Consider the following 14,514-nt stretch of genomic DNA (forward strand, 5'->3'; position numbering starts at 1 on the left):
TCTATTTCGTCAACTGTCCACGGGTTAAAGCGTCACTGAAACTGACATGTGGAAAGGGCAAATATTACTGCGGGACTATTTCGGACATCTCGGCTCGGACTCTCACATCACTTTACTGTATGAAAAGAAATGATCAGATCCAAAATGGCTTCTAGTTTCTTTGCTGTCCGGGGTGTGTTCGCTATGGCAAGCTAGTTGGCAAGGGGGGAGTTATTTGATACGGCAGAGGTGACGATCCCAGCTGTGAGTCAAACCAAGTAAAGTGATGTCATATTAATGTCCTGTGCATGTCACGGGCGTTTCCTCCCAGACCCCAAACCCCAAAACGTCAAAAGTTTGTTTTTCTAAGTATGGCAGTGGTAACCAAATTGATCTAATTTATTTACACAAATGTGAGAATGTTATGGAAGTGGGTACATTTGTATCCCTTTGTGTGTGTGTGTGTGTGTGTGTGTGTGTGTGTGTGTGTGTGTGTGTGTGTGTGTGTGTGTGTGTGTGTGTGTGTGTGTGTGTGTGTGTGTGTGTGTGTGTGTGTGTGTGTGTGTGTGTGTGTAAAGAAAGAGGAGTTTGTATCCATCATTGAAACTGATGAACCTAGACACTCCTACAGGAATGTTGAGCATGCCCTGCTTTCTACAGCCAAGTAGAGACACGACAGGCACTTACACACCACGGAAACAATGTCAAGCCAATTCGCTAAATAAAAAAAAACACACTAGTTTGTTAGCTGAAGTGTTAGGCCTATTTGTTGGGATTGCAGAGATTCATTGGGAGTGTATTATAAGCGAAGTGCCATATAGGCCTATACACAGCATTAAAACTATGCTCCTCCGGGTAAAAACTTAAATAAAACAGGCAACAACAATAATTCTGTCCTCTCCTGGTGCGAATGGTGTACTTTTCATCCCATCAGGGGCTTCCGACCAGCTGGTGGTGCTGTTGTTAAACATTTGAGTACACTGCGGACGTATTTTAACCACACAAGACCTTACTTTTAATGGGAATTTGATGCTCATTATTTTTTCGATTATATGATATCCAACCATTAGCCAGTGGACCATAGGCTAAAATGCAATCATTAGATTCTGCTTATTTCTTCAGCGCCCGTTGCGAACACAATAGGCTACCGGGCTACTGATCATTTACAATAGGCCCATAGAGAATAAGCTTTTCTCATCCAAAACTTGAGAATGAGAATTTAAAAAGAAAAAAGAAAGCGACCTTTAGGCTACTAGCAAGTTGCAACTCGGCAAGACTACCAAACAGGCAATAACAATCACTGGAGGCTATACTAGCTTTCATCCAACTCCATTTCCCATGGTTCAATGTTGCTTTCTGCAGTGATGTGGGGTGTGGTTGAATGAGGTAATTGTGTGTGTGTGCGTGTATGTGTGTGTATGTTGTGTGTGCGCGCGCCTGCAGGCAACAGCCAAGTCTGACTGTGGAACTCAGTTGCTGCACAGCCACATCTCCATCCTATGACAAGCATCCGTGCATTTCGGTCGTTCAAGGGCCAGGGAGAATTGGCAGCTCCGGGATGGGAATATATTTGGAACGAAATATTGCCTGACGGAATGTTCCGGTGAAACCATTTTAATGGGTGTTTTTATTAACGAATCTCAACAGACGGACATGCAGTGGAACCGAGCGGATCATCGCCTAGTCGCGTGAGAGGCCGTGATTAGCAATTTCAGGCAATTATCTGTCTAAAGGAAAGCTGATAGGCTAAATAATACTAGCCTACTGTAAAATTAGACAGATAGGGGCGTGAGAGTCAATGTTCACAGTGAATTTCCGAATGCTTTAATATTTTCACAGTAGCCAAAGTGTTGTAATATTCCAGTCAGACGTGCATTGGAAGCGAATAATTAGGCCCACTCGAATTCTCTCTGACAGGCAAATTAGGACATTATAGGCATTACAGCCAGATTTATTATTATTAGGATTTTGTTTAAAATATCAAACAAAAAATATAAACATGTCAAAATGTAAGAGTAGCGAGTCGGTGAAGGTTGTGATTCGATGTCGACCGTCTAACCGAAAAGAGGAGACGGGCGGTTCGGGAAGTGGGATCGTGGAGATGGATGTGCGCCTTGGTCAAGTGGTCCTACGGAATCCACGCGCACCGCTCACTGAACCAAGGAAGACATTCACATTCGATGCGGTGTACGACGCCAGCTCTAAGCAACGAGACCTTTATGATGAGGCTGTGAGGCCATTGATTGAATCTGTGCTCGAGGGCTTCAACGGGACCATTTTTGCATACGGACAAACGGGCACAGGGAAAACATACACAATGCAAGGGGCATGGCTCGACCCAGAGAAGCGGGGAGTGATTCCCAATGCTTTCGATCACATATTCACACATATCTCTCGCTCCCAGTCAGACAGACAATACCTGGTACAGGCTTCCTACCTGGAGATCTACCTCGAGGAGATCCGGGATCTTTTGGATCCCAACCATGCCCATGCCAGAGCCCTGGAGCTCCGGGAGAACCCGGAGAGTGGGGTGTACGTACGTGACCTGACCTCCTGCGTGTGTAAGAGCGTGAAGGAGATCGAGGAGGTCATGAACGTGGGGAACCAGGCCCGCTCCGTGGGCGCCACGGATATGAACGATCACTCGTCTCGCTCCCACACCCTGTTCCTGATCACCGTGGAGTGCAGCCAGCCGGGCCCGGACGGGCGCAAACACATCAGGGTGGGCCGGCTCAACCTGGTGGACCTGGCGGGCAGCGAGCGTCAGGCCAAGACCGGAGTGCGCGGAGAACGCCTGAAGGAGGCCGCGAAGATCAACCTGTCCCTCTCGGCGCTGGGGAACGTCATCTCAGCCCTGGCCGATGGGCGGAGCGGGCATGTGCCGTACCGGGACTCCAAACTGACCCGCCTGCTGCAGGACTCGCTCGGCGGTAACGCCAAGACCGTCATGGTGGCCACGCTAGGCCCGGCCTCGCCGCACTACGAAGAGACACTGACCACCCTGCGCTATGCTAACCGCGCCAAGAACATTCAGAACCAGCCGAGGGTGAACGAGGACCCCAAAGATGCTCTGCTCAGGGAGTTCCAGAGTGAGATAGCGCGTCTCAGGGCCCAACTCAACCACAGGAAGGGGCGGGACAAACACAGGAAGGAGGAGGGAGATGGAGAGAGCTGGGACGGAGAGGGGGGAGAGGAGTTGGATGGAGCGGAGGAGGAGTTGGAAAAGGAGGGGCGGGAGTACGTGAAGCAGCAGGAGCAGCGATTGGAGCAGGAGAAGGAAGCCATTCGAGAGGACCACTCCTTATTGGCCGAGGAGAAGCAGAGGCTTCTGGGAGAGAAGGAGAAGATGATGGGAAACCTGAGGAAGGAGCAGGAGGCTACTGAACAGCTTACTGCTAAATACAAGGTAAAGATGGAGGTGGCAGGGAGTGAAGGATGGAGTTAGTAAGGGAGACACCTACACAGGCTTTAACAGCTTGATGTAGCTACAGCTATGTTTGCACACACACACACTGTTTAAACAAAGTGTGTGGCACCGCATGTGTACCTCCCCCTATTATACACGCATGGGACAAGAAAGTGGCACACACACTAACCCACGGACACACAGTCTAATCCAGACAGTTAGATTAAGGACAACCTATGAGATTATATGTGTGGTATTCCATTGATCTGGAGATTACAGGGAATTACAGCAACTTTGGCAACTTCATACCTAATTAAACTGAGCTTAAGTGGGTGTATGTGCTTCATTTTATTTACTGGATGAGAGAGAAAAACAGCCTTCTGGGTGGTATGGATGTCTAGACTGTTGTCCACACACACACACACAGACACACTGGTCATCACACTGAAGAGTGAGAAAGAGCTCGGTCATAAAGCCAGTCACTAATGCCGTCATGCAGGATGACTACTGCTTATACGACTGCACTACAAGCTCTCTATGGTCTACTCTGCGTGACTGATCTCTGAGGGATTCATCTGCTAAAACTGGGTTTGATGTCAGGTGATTCTTAGCCAGTCACCAGTATTCAAATAATCTCTCTTCTACAATAAAGAGGGAGTCTGATATAGATATGGAAAATACTTCCTGTGTTTGGTCTACTTCCTGTGTTTGGTCTACTTCCTGTGTGTGGTCTGTTGGCCCCAGTGGTGGACATGTCTTTTTCTTCCACATGCTATGCTGTGGTAATGTGAACTGACCGGTAAGAGAACGTTGTTTTCACTGTAAGGCTTTGGATTATCCAAGCTCATGTTTCATCTGACTGGTGCTGTCTGGAAACAACCAACCAATCATAACCTGTAGTCTGCAGGCTACTTTTTTCTGCTTGTCTAGTCCACCAATCCAGACTCGTTCCTAGGCAGGGAGGACAGTTTGAGAAAGGCTGTGTGTGGGGGCTGTTTACATTGAACCCTAAAATGTGAATTCATATTCTTCAAACATCAGATCTTCACAAAACAAATGATCTCAAAGATGAAACAGAAATGAATATCAGAGGATAATGAAAGAAGGCAATACTAATATTTTTTAATGCCTCGTTTTCAAAGACAGCATGCTGTTCGGACCCTTAAAGGAACAGTGAAGTGAAATGAAGAAGCCAGCTCGTTATCAGAGCTGTGTGGTTAGGGCTGAGCTCTCAGTAGGATCCTGCTGACTCCCCACTGAACACTATTTTTAGAACCTTTCTGGGGCAGAATTCCACATTCTCTTATCTTTCTATCTAGGATCTGTTTGCTTGTCTGTCTGTCTGTCTGTCTGTCTGTATAGTGAGAGCTACCGGTTTCTCACCGAGGCAACCGTCTCTCACAAGTCCCTGTGAGAGCCCTTCAGCCAGCTGGGGTTCGTCCAATCACATTGGAGAGCCAACAACAATGGCCGCTAACCTCACAGGAAACAGACGTGCGCGTGCACACACGCACACACACACTAGTGGGGTGTATCATCCTGTTTCCTGTTTACGTGGCCGTCTTCCTCTCGTAAGAGGGGTCCAGAGGTTGGATTAAAGGGATGAAGACAGGAGAAGGGAGATGTGTGTGTGTGTGTGTGTGGTGAGTCATTAGTGGGGGATGAAGACAGGAGAAGGGGATGTGTGTGTGTGTGTGTGTGTGTGTGTGTGTGGTGAGTCATTAGTGGGGGGTTAAGTAGATAGAAACACTCATCTCCATCACTCAGCATGGGGGGGCGGGACTGCTGAAATATGGATGAATCAGGTCTGTGTGTGTCTGTGTGTGTGCATACAAGCATCTATTGAGTCTGCCATCTGAAAGGCAGTGGAAGAGACAGATCCATGCATTATAGAACACAGACCTCCCTCTCCCTCTGTTTCTCTCGCCCCGTCCCTGTTAAGTGAAGGTGGTAGGAGAGAATGGAGAGGGTTGACGAGATCCAAGGTTGTGTGTGTCTGAACGGTTATCTTGTCCTAGGTATGTGAGTCAGGAAGGTCCACCTCACTCACTATCTCTCCATCTGCCTCTCGCTCTCTCTCGCACACAGAGACACACATGCACACAGAGACACACATGCACACAGACACACATGCACACAGAGACACACATGCACACAGAGACACACATGCACACAGACACACATGCACACAGAGACACACATGCACACAGAGACACACATGCACACAGAGACACACATGCACACAGAGACACACATGCACACAGAGACACACATGCACACAAGCAGTGAGAAGTAGATATGATGTATTTTTAGTGCAACCCAGCAAGCTGAGCTGCTCTCAGCTCGGATGACCCAGCTCTCCTTCCCCCCCCCCCCCTCTCCCCCTCTTTCTCCCTCTCCCCCTCTCTCTCTCCCTCTCTGGCCTCTACATTAAGTCAACGTACATGTACAAGAAGAACTGAAGCGAGCACATACGAGTACGCAGAGGCCCACTCGGTCAAAGAGAGCTTTATTTCAAGACAGCAGAGAGGGAAAGTAAAGAGGGAGTGGGGTAAATGGACAGAGAGGTTTGTAATAACATCAGAATACACTAACAGCCTCCTGTCCTTCCTCTACGTGGATACATCTCTGGTTTCCCTCTCATCTGCTTTTGTGTGTGTGTGCGTGTGTGTGTCAGATAAAAACAATGTGGATCGATGGCCTCTTATTCTAAGAAGTCTCCGATTTCTGAGAGTCGTCCCTCACTTGAGCTTCCCTTCATCTCTGTTTGACTTCTCTAAAGGTGTACAGTATAACGAGTAGTGAAGCACGGAAACAGAGGCTCCATACCCAGACTGTGTGATGAGAGAGAGGGGGAATACTGTCTGACAGAGGATGGCCCTGAGATGAATCAGCCCTTTAATGACGTTTAAAAAACTGTGACAGAACACAAAGAGCTGCACACTGCTGCAGTCAGACACACACACACACGCACACTGCACGTACATACACACCACACACACACACACATACGGCCTACACACACAAAGGCAGCGTGAAACAATGAGCCTTTCACTGAGGGCTTGCTGCAAATGCACCCCAGCTCTTCATGAGGGCTTTACTGTACTGTGTGTGTCTGTATGTGTGTACGAGGGTGTGTGTCTGTGTACGGGAGTGTGTTTGTGTGTGTACATGGGGGTGAGTGTCTGTGAGAAAGTAGCTGAAGGAAGGAAATAGGAGAAAGTGGGCACACATACACAGCACACTGTGGAATTCTGGGAGTGGAATGTGACCCTCATAGAAAAACACCCCCCCCCTCCTCTCTCTTTGTACCTCTCTTTCACTCTGTCAGTTTCTGCTGTTTGATGTGAGACTGTTTGCCCTCAGGGTAGGGGTCAGCCAGGAGCCCAGAAGAAGAGATCTGTGTGTGTGTGTGTGTCGGTGAAAAATGTGCATATAATTCTACTCTTAAAACGATTACATCACTGAGACCCGAAGGTCTTAATCTCCACCACAAGACCAAATGCTTTGACCGAGACTCAATCACGGAGCAAAACGTAACATTTGAAGTGTTTAATAGTCAACGCTCTCAGATCCACGTGAACTACTGCTGTGTCACGTCACCAAACATGTCCCAGAGACACCCGACCAAGGAGTGGAGCTTGTCTCTCTTTATGCCTGCTTTTGAAACATATCTAAGTAAATTCTTTTACGTGCTTTGAACATGTGTGTTTTCAATCTGAGGCGATGGAGAGCAAGCTGCTGGTGGGGGGTAAGAACATCATGGACCACACCAACGAACAGCAGAAGATGCTGGAGATCAGAAGACAGGAGATTGCAGAGCAGGTAACTGGCTGACGACTAATATGTTATTTTGGTGGAGCTGTAGCTGGGTTTGTAACACACTTTCTGTGATTTGTGCATCTGTGATTGTGTGTATATGTGTGTGTCTGTGTGTGTATATATATGTGTGTGTGTGTGTGTAGACACGCAGGGAAAGGGAGATGCAGCAGCAGGTGTTGGTTCGAGATGAGGAAACTCTGGAGCTGAAGGAAACCTTCTCCTCCCTGCAGCAAGAGGTGGAGGCCAAGACCAAGAAACTCAAGAAGGTGAGACAGACACTGTCTCTCTCTCTCTCTCTCTCTCTCTCTCTCTCTCTCTCTCTCTCTCTCTCTCTCTCTCTCTCTCTCGCTCTCTCTCTCTCTCTCTCTCTCTCTCTCTCTCTCTCCTCTCTCTCTCTCTCCCTCTCTCTCTCTCTCTCTCTCTCTCTCTTCCTCTCACGCACACAAAAACACACACAGAGATGATTCCTAATCCTAATGTGAGTGTTCCCTCTGACCCTCTGACACGGACCTAATGACCCCCCCCCCCCTCCCCTGCCACGGACACACACTCCGGACACACACTCCGGACACACACTTAATCTCAGTACCTGAAGGTTTGTCTTCCCGTCTGTACCTAACCTCCCCTCCGTCTCCCCCAGGCTAGCCCCACTAACCCAGGCTAGACACACTAACCCAGGCTAGCCCCACTAACCCAGGCTAGCCCCACTAACCCAGGCTAGACACACTAACCCAGGCTAGCCACACTAACCCAGGCTAGCCCCACTAACCCAGGCTAGACACACTAACCCATGCTAGCCAAACTAACCCAGGCTAGCCACACTAACCTGCCCTGCTTCACTCATCTGTTCACCTGGAACACACCAGCTGTCTCCTGCTAACCCCTAACCCTGCTGCCTTCCTGCCCAGTCCCAGCCCCAGCCCCAGTCCCAGCCCCAGTCCCAGTCCCAGCCCCAGTCCCACCCTGCGCCAGTCCCCGAGTCTTTGTTCTCCAGCTCTCGTCCTAACTCCTCATCTCTGGCAGACTAAGAGTCTCTGTGTTTGTGAATGGAACTGTAAGAGACCAGATAACCTTCTCTTTGCCCTAACCTTGCCCCTGTGCCATCTTGAACCAGCTGCATGGATGGGGTCTTTGATGAGAATGGGAGGGAGAGGGTGGGAGAATGGGAACGCTGGGAAATAAGAAAACGAAGGAGGACGGTACAACTATAGCAGTATGACTTTGATTAGCTTGACTTTCCTTTGTGTATCGACCCCTCCTGTGCTGTTGCTATAGGCAACAAGGAGGTAGCCCTGGAAACGTGCCAGGTGACACATCCTTCTCCCCCCCCCCCCCTCTCTCAGCTCTATGCCAAGCTGCAGTGTGTGAAGGCAGAGATTCAGGACGTCAACGACGAGCATGTGAGGAGCAGACAAGAGCTGGAACAGACCCAGAACGAACTCACGCGAGAACTCAAATTCAAGTACGTCTGTAGAAGCGACCAATCAGAAACGAGCTGACGTGTCACGCACTCATGTTACTGTCTCAGTCTAACAGTTTGTGTGTGTGTGTGTGTATAGGTATCTGATCATAGAGAACTTCATTCCACCTGAAGAGAAGAATAAGATCATGAACAGATTGACCTTTGACACTGAGGAGGACCAGTGGAAGTTCCAGCCTCTGGTTCCTGCTGAGAGGTGTGGACGTCTCTGAGTTGGTCTCCTGGAGTTACTGATCAGACGTGACGACAAACCAACACCTCTCTCCTTACTTTCCTGTTTCTGTCCATCTCCGTCTGTCTCGCAGTAAATTCTCTCAGATGAAGAAGAGGCGGCCGACCTCTGCAGTGGGGTACAAACGAGCCATCAGCCAGTTCGCCCGGGTCGCCATTTCCATGGGATCCCATTCCAGATACAAGGTGTGTGTGAGTGTGTGTGTGTGAGTGTGTGTGAGTGTGTGTGTGAGTGTGTGCGTGAGTGTGTGTGCGTGAGTGTGTGTGTGTGAGTGTGTGTGCGTGAGTGTGTGTGTGTGCGTGAGCGCATGATGACAAAAGAGAGACATCATGACACGTCTCCACCGTCATGTCTGTTCTGAAAGCCGATTGGCCTGCTTCTACACAACGTCCCAGCGTGTCATACTAGTGACGTGTGCGTCTGTGCTTGTGGATGAGCAGGCTGAAAACATCATGTTCCTGGAGCTGGATGTGACTCCTCCTACGCCCCTGCCCCTGGACCTCCCCCCTGGGGGCCAGCCGGACGACAGTCCCAGCCAGGACTCCCCACAGAGAGAGAGGGCGGCTCGGGTTCGAAAGTCACGGTCCTGGTGAGAACTAGACGACAGGTCCCCCTGACCTGGTTACACACACACAATAACACACACACCCATGCACTCACAGTGACCCACACACATACAGCTCTTATGATCTAGCGACAGCGGTAAAGCTTATCTGAGACTCATCTGGATTATATAAAGATTAGCCCCATCTTCTCCAGATGATGAACTCCAGGTTCCTCTTCTGTGGGCTAATCTGTCCCTAAATCCACAGTTATTGGTTAATGTCATTAACTACCTCTAGGGAGAACCTGAGCTAAAACTGAGCCTGATGTGATATATATCTTGTTCTTGTGTGCAGGTGCCAGGCTCCACGTACCATCACTTCCTCATCCTCCAACGTTTCCCTGTCAACCCACACCACAGCAACCCCCACAGCAGCCCAGTGAAGACCTTCTCTGCAGATTTCCTGCTTTAATCTATTCCAATGCAAAGACTCAATTACCCAGACTGCCCCAGGGGACTGACAGACAGCAACCATCCATCCTCCATCCTTGCATGTCTTAAGTGTGGCATAGTTAATCTCCCTCTGCGTGCTTGGAGGTCGTGGAAGAGGACTGGAGTCAACCTTTAACCGCTCACCTTGGATAGTGTACAGATTGGACCTGGAGCTGTGTGTGTATGTGTGTGTGTATGTTTTATTGTCTGCGATGCACAAAGAACTGAGAGACCACAAACAGTCTCAGCAGAATATCCAGTCAGATGTCAAAGTCACGGTTTGGGATTTTGGGGGGGGTTTATGTCTGTGATGGGGGAGGGGGGAGGGGAGGAACATCGCTGTGGGGTATTTGACAAAAGACTCAGTCTGCACTGTGCACACAGGTATTTTGAAATAGCCACTGGGACTATCGAGCCAGTCAGTATAGTAACCATAGCGATAAGACAAGGGTGTAACCCCTGACCCTTGATCATGTGCTCTCAACCCATCAGACATGTCATCGTGTAAAACAACCAGTCTGCTGTAACCCATACTGTAGTCACCCACACCCTAGAAGAGCAGGCAGGGGGATTCTAGCTTATCCTACTCACACACTACCTCATGCACACACACACACACTTCCAGGGAGAGTAGGGGGTTAAGCAGATCGGTTTGAACTGTTGGGGTGTGGGGTTCAGGGTTTAGGGCTCATTACATTGGTAGGGTAAAGAGTATCACACAGGAAGTAAGTCTGGCTAATCTATTACTGTATAATTGATGCCAGAGCTCAGATAACGACCGATCACCCCACCAGGCAAGAAGAACGAGCACAGAGCGCGAGTCTCTGTCTAAACCGAGTCAGTTCTCATGAAACATTCCAAAATGGTACGCCCTCGAATATGGCTTCCACCTGCTGTACGTGACCACCAGAGTGGTCTTAGCCTTGTGACGTCTTCAGCCCCACTGTACGACTCGTCCTGTCAGCCTCTGTACTGCCTCTGCCAAGCTGCTGTCAGTCTCCTACGCCGCAGACTGCAGGCCCTGTAAATGTATTCTACTGTATAAAGATGTGTGTGTATGTGTGTGTGTTGTGTTGTGTTTGAGGGAGCTGGGATGGAGATGACAGGAAGGGGTGGGGCTATACGGTGGTTGAATGTGGAGGAGAATCGGGAAGTCATGGAGGGGGGGAGGGACCGGAGCCTGTTTCCATGGTAACGCGCCGGGAGAGGGAAGAGAGTTCATCTGTGTAACATAGCGGTCTGCTGCCAATCTGAGCGCAAGACTACAGAGAGCGAGGGAGAGAGAGAGAGAAATACAAATAAAGATACTGCAAATAAACAGACCTGTGTGTGTGTGTCTCAAAATAGGTTTGATGAGATGTGACTTGTGACAATTCCATCAGGACCAGTGCTTGAGGAGTGGACAGTCCGGGCTCCGCTCTGACAAGGAGGAAGCTGTAGGTCATTTACATTTGTAGGTTAAGTGAGAGTCAACGTTTCCTTTGGTGAAAACCTCCTCTCTTACTCCTTTATCTGTGCTTCCCAGGACTGTCCAGGCACGTCTAGACCAGTACACTGGCATATGTGGTCTAATTCAGTCAGATGGCCGAGCGGTTAGGGAATCGGGCTATTAATCAGAAGGTTGCCGGTTCGATTCCCGGCCGTGAAAAATGACGTTGTGTCCTTGGGAAAGGCACTTCACCCTACTTGCCTCGGGGGGGAATGATCCTGTATTTACTGTAAGTAGCTCTGGATAAGAGCGTCTGCTAGATGAATAAATGGTCATGTAAATGTAACTCGTTCACTTTAGATCGAGTAAGGTAGTGGACTGCTGCATTGGAAACTCTGCAACAGTGAATCAGTTTGCAATCATTTATTGATTAGCTGAGAGGACGAACCTGCATATTAGATGCCGTTTAGGAAATAATTCTGACTTTTCTTACACAAACACATATGAAACACATCCACATATGAAACGTTCACACACATACATAGTACTGAAAACTCACATCCACATATGTGAAATGCTCGCATAGACACATATGAAACGCACATGTGAAATATATTATTGTTGCTTGCTTTTTTCCACAGGTACACTCTTGCACTTTTGAGGTTGCTGTTTAATTGTAACTTGTCTAACTACATGCTCTTATTGTTCTTCCCTTTGGGATTTATTTGGTTTTCACAATATATGCTTCATGTTTGGCTACCCGCAATGTTTGGAGCTATCTCGTTGTTATGATCAGTGACCTATGCACTTCTGTAAAACTCTCTCTTGGAAGTTGCTTTGGATAAAAGTGTCTGCTAAATGCATAAATGTAATGTAAATGAAATACTTTGTTGCTGTAGCCTACGGACGTGGATTTTTCTGGTATCAGTACATTACTTCACTATTAATTTTTCTGACAACTGTTTACTTTCACTCCTTAAATTATTTACACAAATATCTGTACTTTCTACTTCTTACATTTTAAAGACAGCTTACTTTAGTTGTAATCTGTATTTGGTGGCATGATCAATATTATTTCTTTGCGCACCTTTTTTAACGTTCTGGCTATCACGCACAACAAACGTAAGCTTGTCTACGAAGCTATCATGGAGCAAGGCAGCAGGCAACAAAAAAAAGCAATTTTGAAAAAAACTTTTTGTGTCGTGTTGTGTGCGAAAAAAGGTTTCGAAAGATTTAAACAATATTTTCGAAATAATGTATTACAAAAACCTGAAACATTTTAGTGTCGTGTTGTGTGTGAAAAAAGGTTTCGAAAGATTTAAACAATATTTTCGAACAAAAGTTTGCCTCATTGATGAGTACTTGATGAGGACTATTATACTATACTGTACTATGCTCTAGGCTCCTCTTCTCCTCTCCTCCTCTTCTATCCTCTCCGTTAACTTTACGTCTGAAAAAAAAAGTTTTGAAAGGTTGAAAAAATATTTGATAATAAAGGTTTCGAAAAAAAAGTTTCGAAAGGTTGAAAAAGTATTTTCGAAAAAAATGTTTGGAAGTTTGGAACACGGGTTGCTGTTTCAGTGCTGCAGGAAAGCTTCTGCTGCCATCTAGTGGTTGACTGGAGCCAGGGCCGAAACAGAAGCACAGACCGAAGGATGGGAAACCGTTATCATAATTTTACTTTGACACTTATGTTGTTTTCACGGCTGGGGAAAAGGAAAGGAAAGTAGGGTATCCAAAGTTTAGGAAAAACATCCATATATTTTACAGCACTGAAGTGTCTGTTGGCTCCCTCTTGTGGTAATGTTGGTGACAATACAATGCGTGTGTGTGAAAACTGACGGTAAAGTGGAATACGTCTGGCGAGGTTATCATTGTGGCAATGTGTCATTCAAGGAAAACAAACCTTACATGTAGGGCCTACACACCTTTTTAAAATCTCCAGTATAGCCAATATGTGTGTGCATATGTGTTTTCTCAGGTTGCCAAGATGAAATTCCATCTTGGCACCTCATGACACCACCCTCATTGGGCTCATCTCTGACGGGGACGAGTCTGATTATAGGTGGGAAGCTGACAACCTGGTGACCTGGTGCAGCCAGAACAACTTAGAGCTCAATGCTCTTAAGACAGTGGAGATGGTTGTGGACTTCAGGAAGAATACAGCCCCACTCACCCCCATCACCCTGTGCGACTCCCCAGTCAACACTGTGGAGTCCTTCCGCTTCCTGGGCACCATCCTCTCCCAGGACCTCAAGTGGGAACTGAACATCAGCTCCCTCACCAAAAAAGCACAACAGAGGATGTACTTCCTACGGCAGCTGAAGAAATTCAACCTGCCAAAGACGATCATGGTGCACTTCTACACAGCCATCATTGAGTCCATCCTCACCTCTTCCATCACCGTCTGGTACGCTGCTGCCACTGCCAAGGACAAGAGCAGACTGTAGTGTATCATCCGCACTGCTGAGAAGGTGATCGGCTGCAATCTGCCTACCCTCGAGGACCTTAACACCTCGAGGACCCTGAGGCGAGCGAGGAAGATTGTGGCCAACCCCTCCCACCCTGGTCACTCCCTGTTCCAGCTACTCCCCTCCGGCAGAAGGCTGCGGTCCATCAGGACCAAAACCTCACGCCATAAGAACAGTTTCTTTCCATCTGCTACTGGCCTCTTCAACAAGGCCAAGGACTCCCATTGACATTCATTCATTATTTAACCCAGTATCTGATTGCACTATTGCACTATGTTGACCACTCATGCTGCTCATTCTTATCCTTATTCTTATATATATTTTATATTTAAATTGTTTTATTCTTAGATTGTTTACTTCTTAGGAATAGTTAAACTTCTGTACCTTTACTTAATTTAAGATTCGTATATGTTTAGTGTTTGCACCTCCCTGCCACAGTAAATTCCGTGTTTGTATAACATACATGGCGAATAAACCGAATTCTGATTCTGATTCTGAAATGGCCTAACCTCCTTGCCATGCTCATCCCAAACTGCTAGCAGGGTCTAGCACAAAACACACACTGATATTTTAAAGAAAAGGAGTGCGCGAATGTGGCCAACCGTGTGTGTGTATCGCATACCTCTGATGAATTTCACAACTCCGAGAGCATGTACATT

The 14,514-nt window shown here is 47.7% G+C and overlaps 2 protein-coding genes across 2 annotated transcripts in view; one reads left to right on the forward strand and one right to left on the reverse strand.

The window, feature by feature from the left end:
- ost4 (oligosaccharyltransferase complex subunit 4 (non-catalytic)) overlaps window positions 1-14,514 on the reverse strand; it is a 95,985-nt gene that overhangs the window by 19,610 nt on the left and 61,861 nt on the right. The gene's annotated exons all lie outside the window — the stretch shown is intronic.
- LOC134025071 (kinesin-like protein KIF3C) lies at window positions 1,425-10,218 on the forward strand. The gene is made up of 8 exons (XM_062467898.1): window positions 1,425-3,385; window positions 7,109-7,210; window positions 7,351-7,473; window positions 8,551-8,669; window positions 8,767-8,883; window positions 8,993-9,104; window positions 9,360-9,508; window positions 9,819-10,218. Exons 1-8 carry the CDS (start codon window positions 1,979-1,981, stop codon window positions 9,904-9,906), a joined length of 2,217 nt encoding a protein of 738 aa, XP_062323882.1. The 5' UTR covers window positions 1,425-1,978; the 3' UTR covers window positions 9,907-10,218.

Source organism: Osmerus eperlanus, chromosome 8 (assembly GCF_963692335.1).
Source record: "Osmerus eperlanus chromosome 8, fOsmEpe2.1, whole genome shotgun sequence".
NCBI lineage: Eukaryota > Metazoa > Chordata > Actinopteri > Osmeriformes > Osmeridae > Osmerus > Osmerus eperlanus.

Coding starts and splice junctions, on each gene's coding strand:
- LOC134025071 (XM_062467898.1), top strand. CDS start 1,979: ATGTCAAAATGTAAGAGTAGCGAGTCGGTGAAGGTTGTGATTCGATGT. Junction 7,211..7,350: donor GACAGGAGATTGCAGAGCAG/GTAACTGGCTGA, acceptor GTGTGTGTGTAG/ACACGCAGGGAAAGGGAGAT. Junction 8,670..8,766: donor ACGCGAGAACTCAAATTCAA/GTACGTCTGTAG, acceptor GTGTGTGTATAG/GTATCTGATCATAGAGAACT.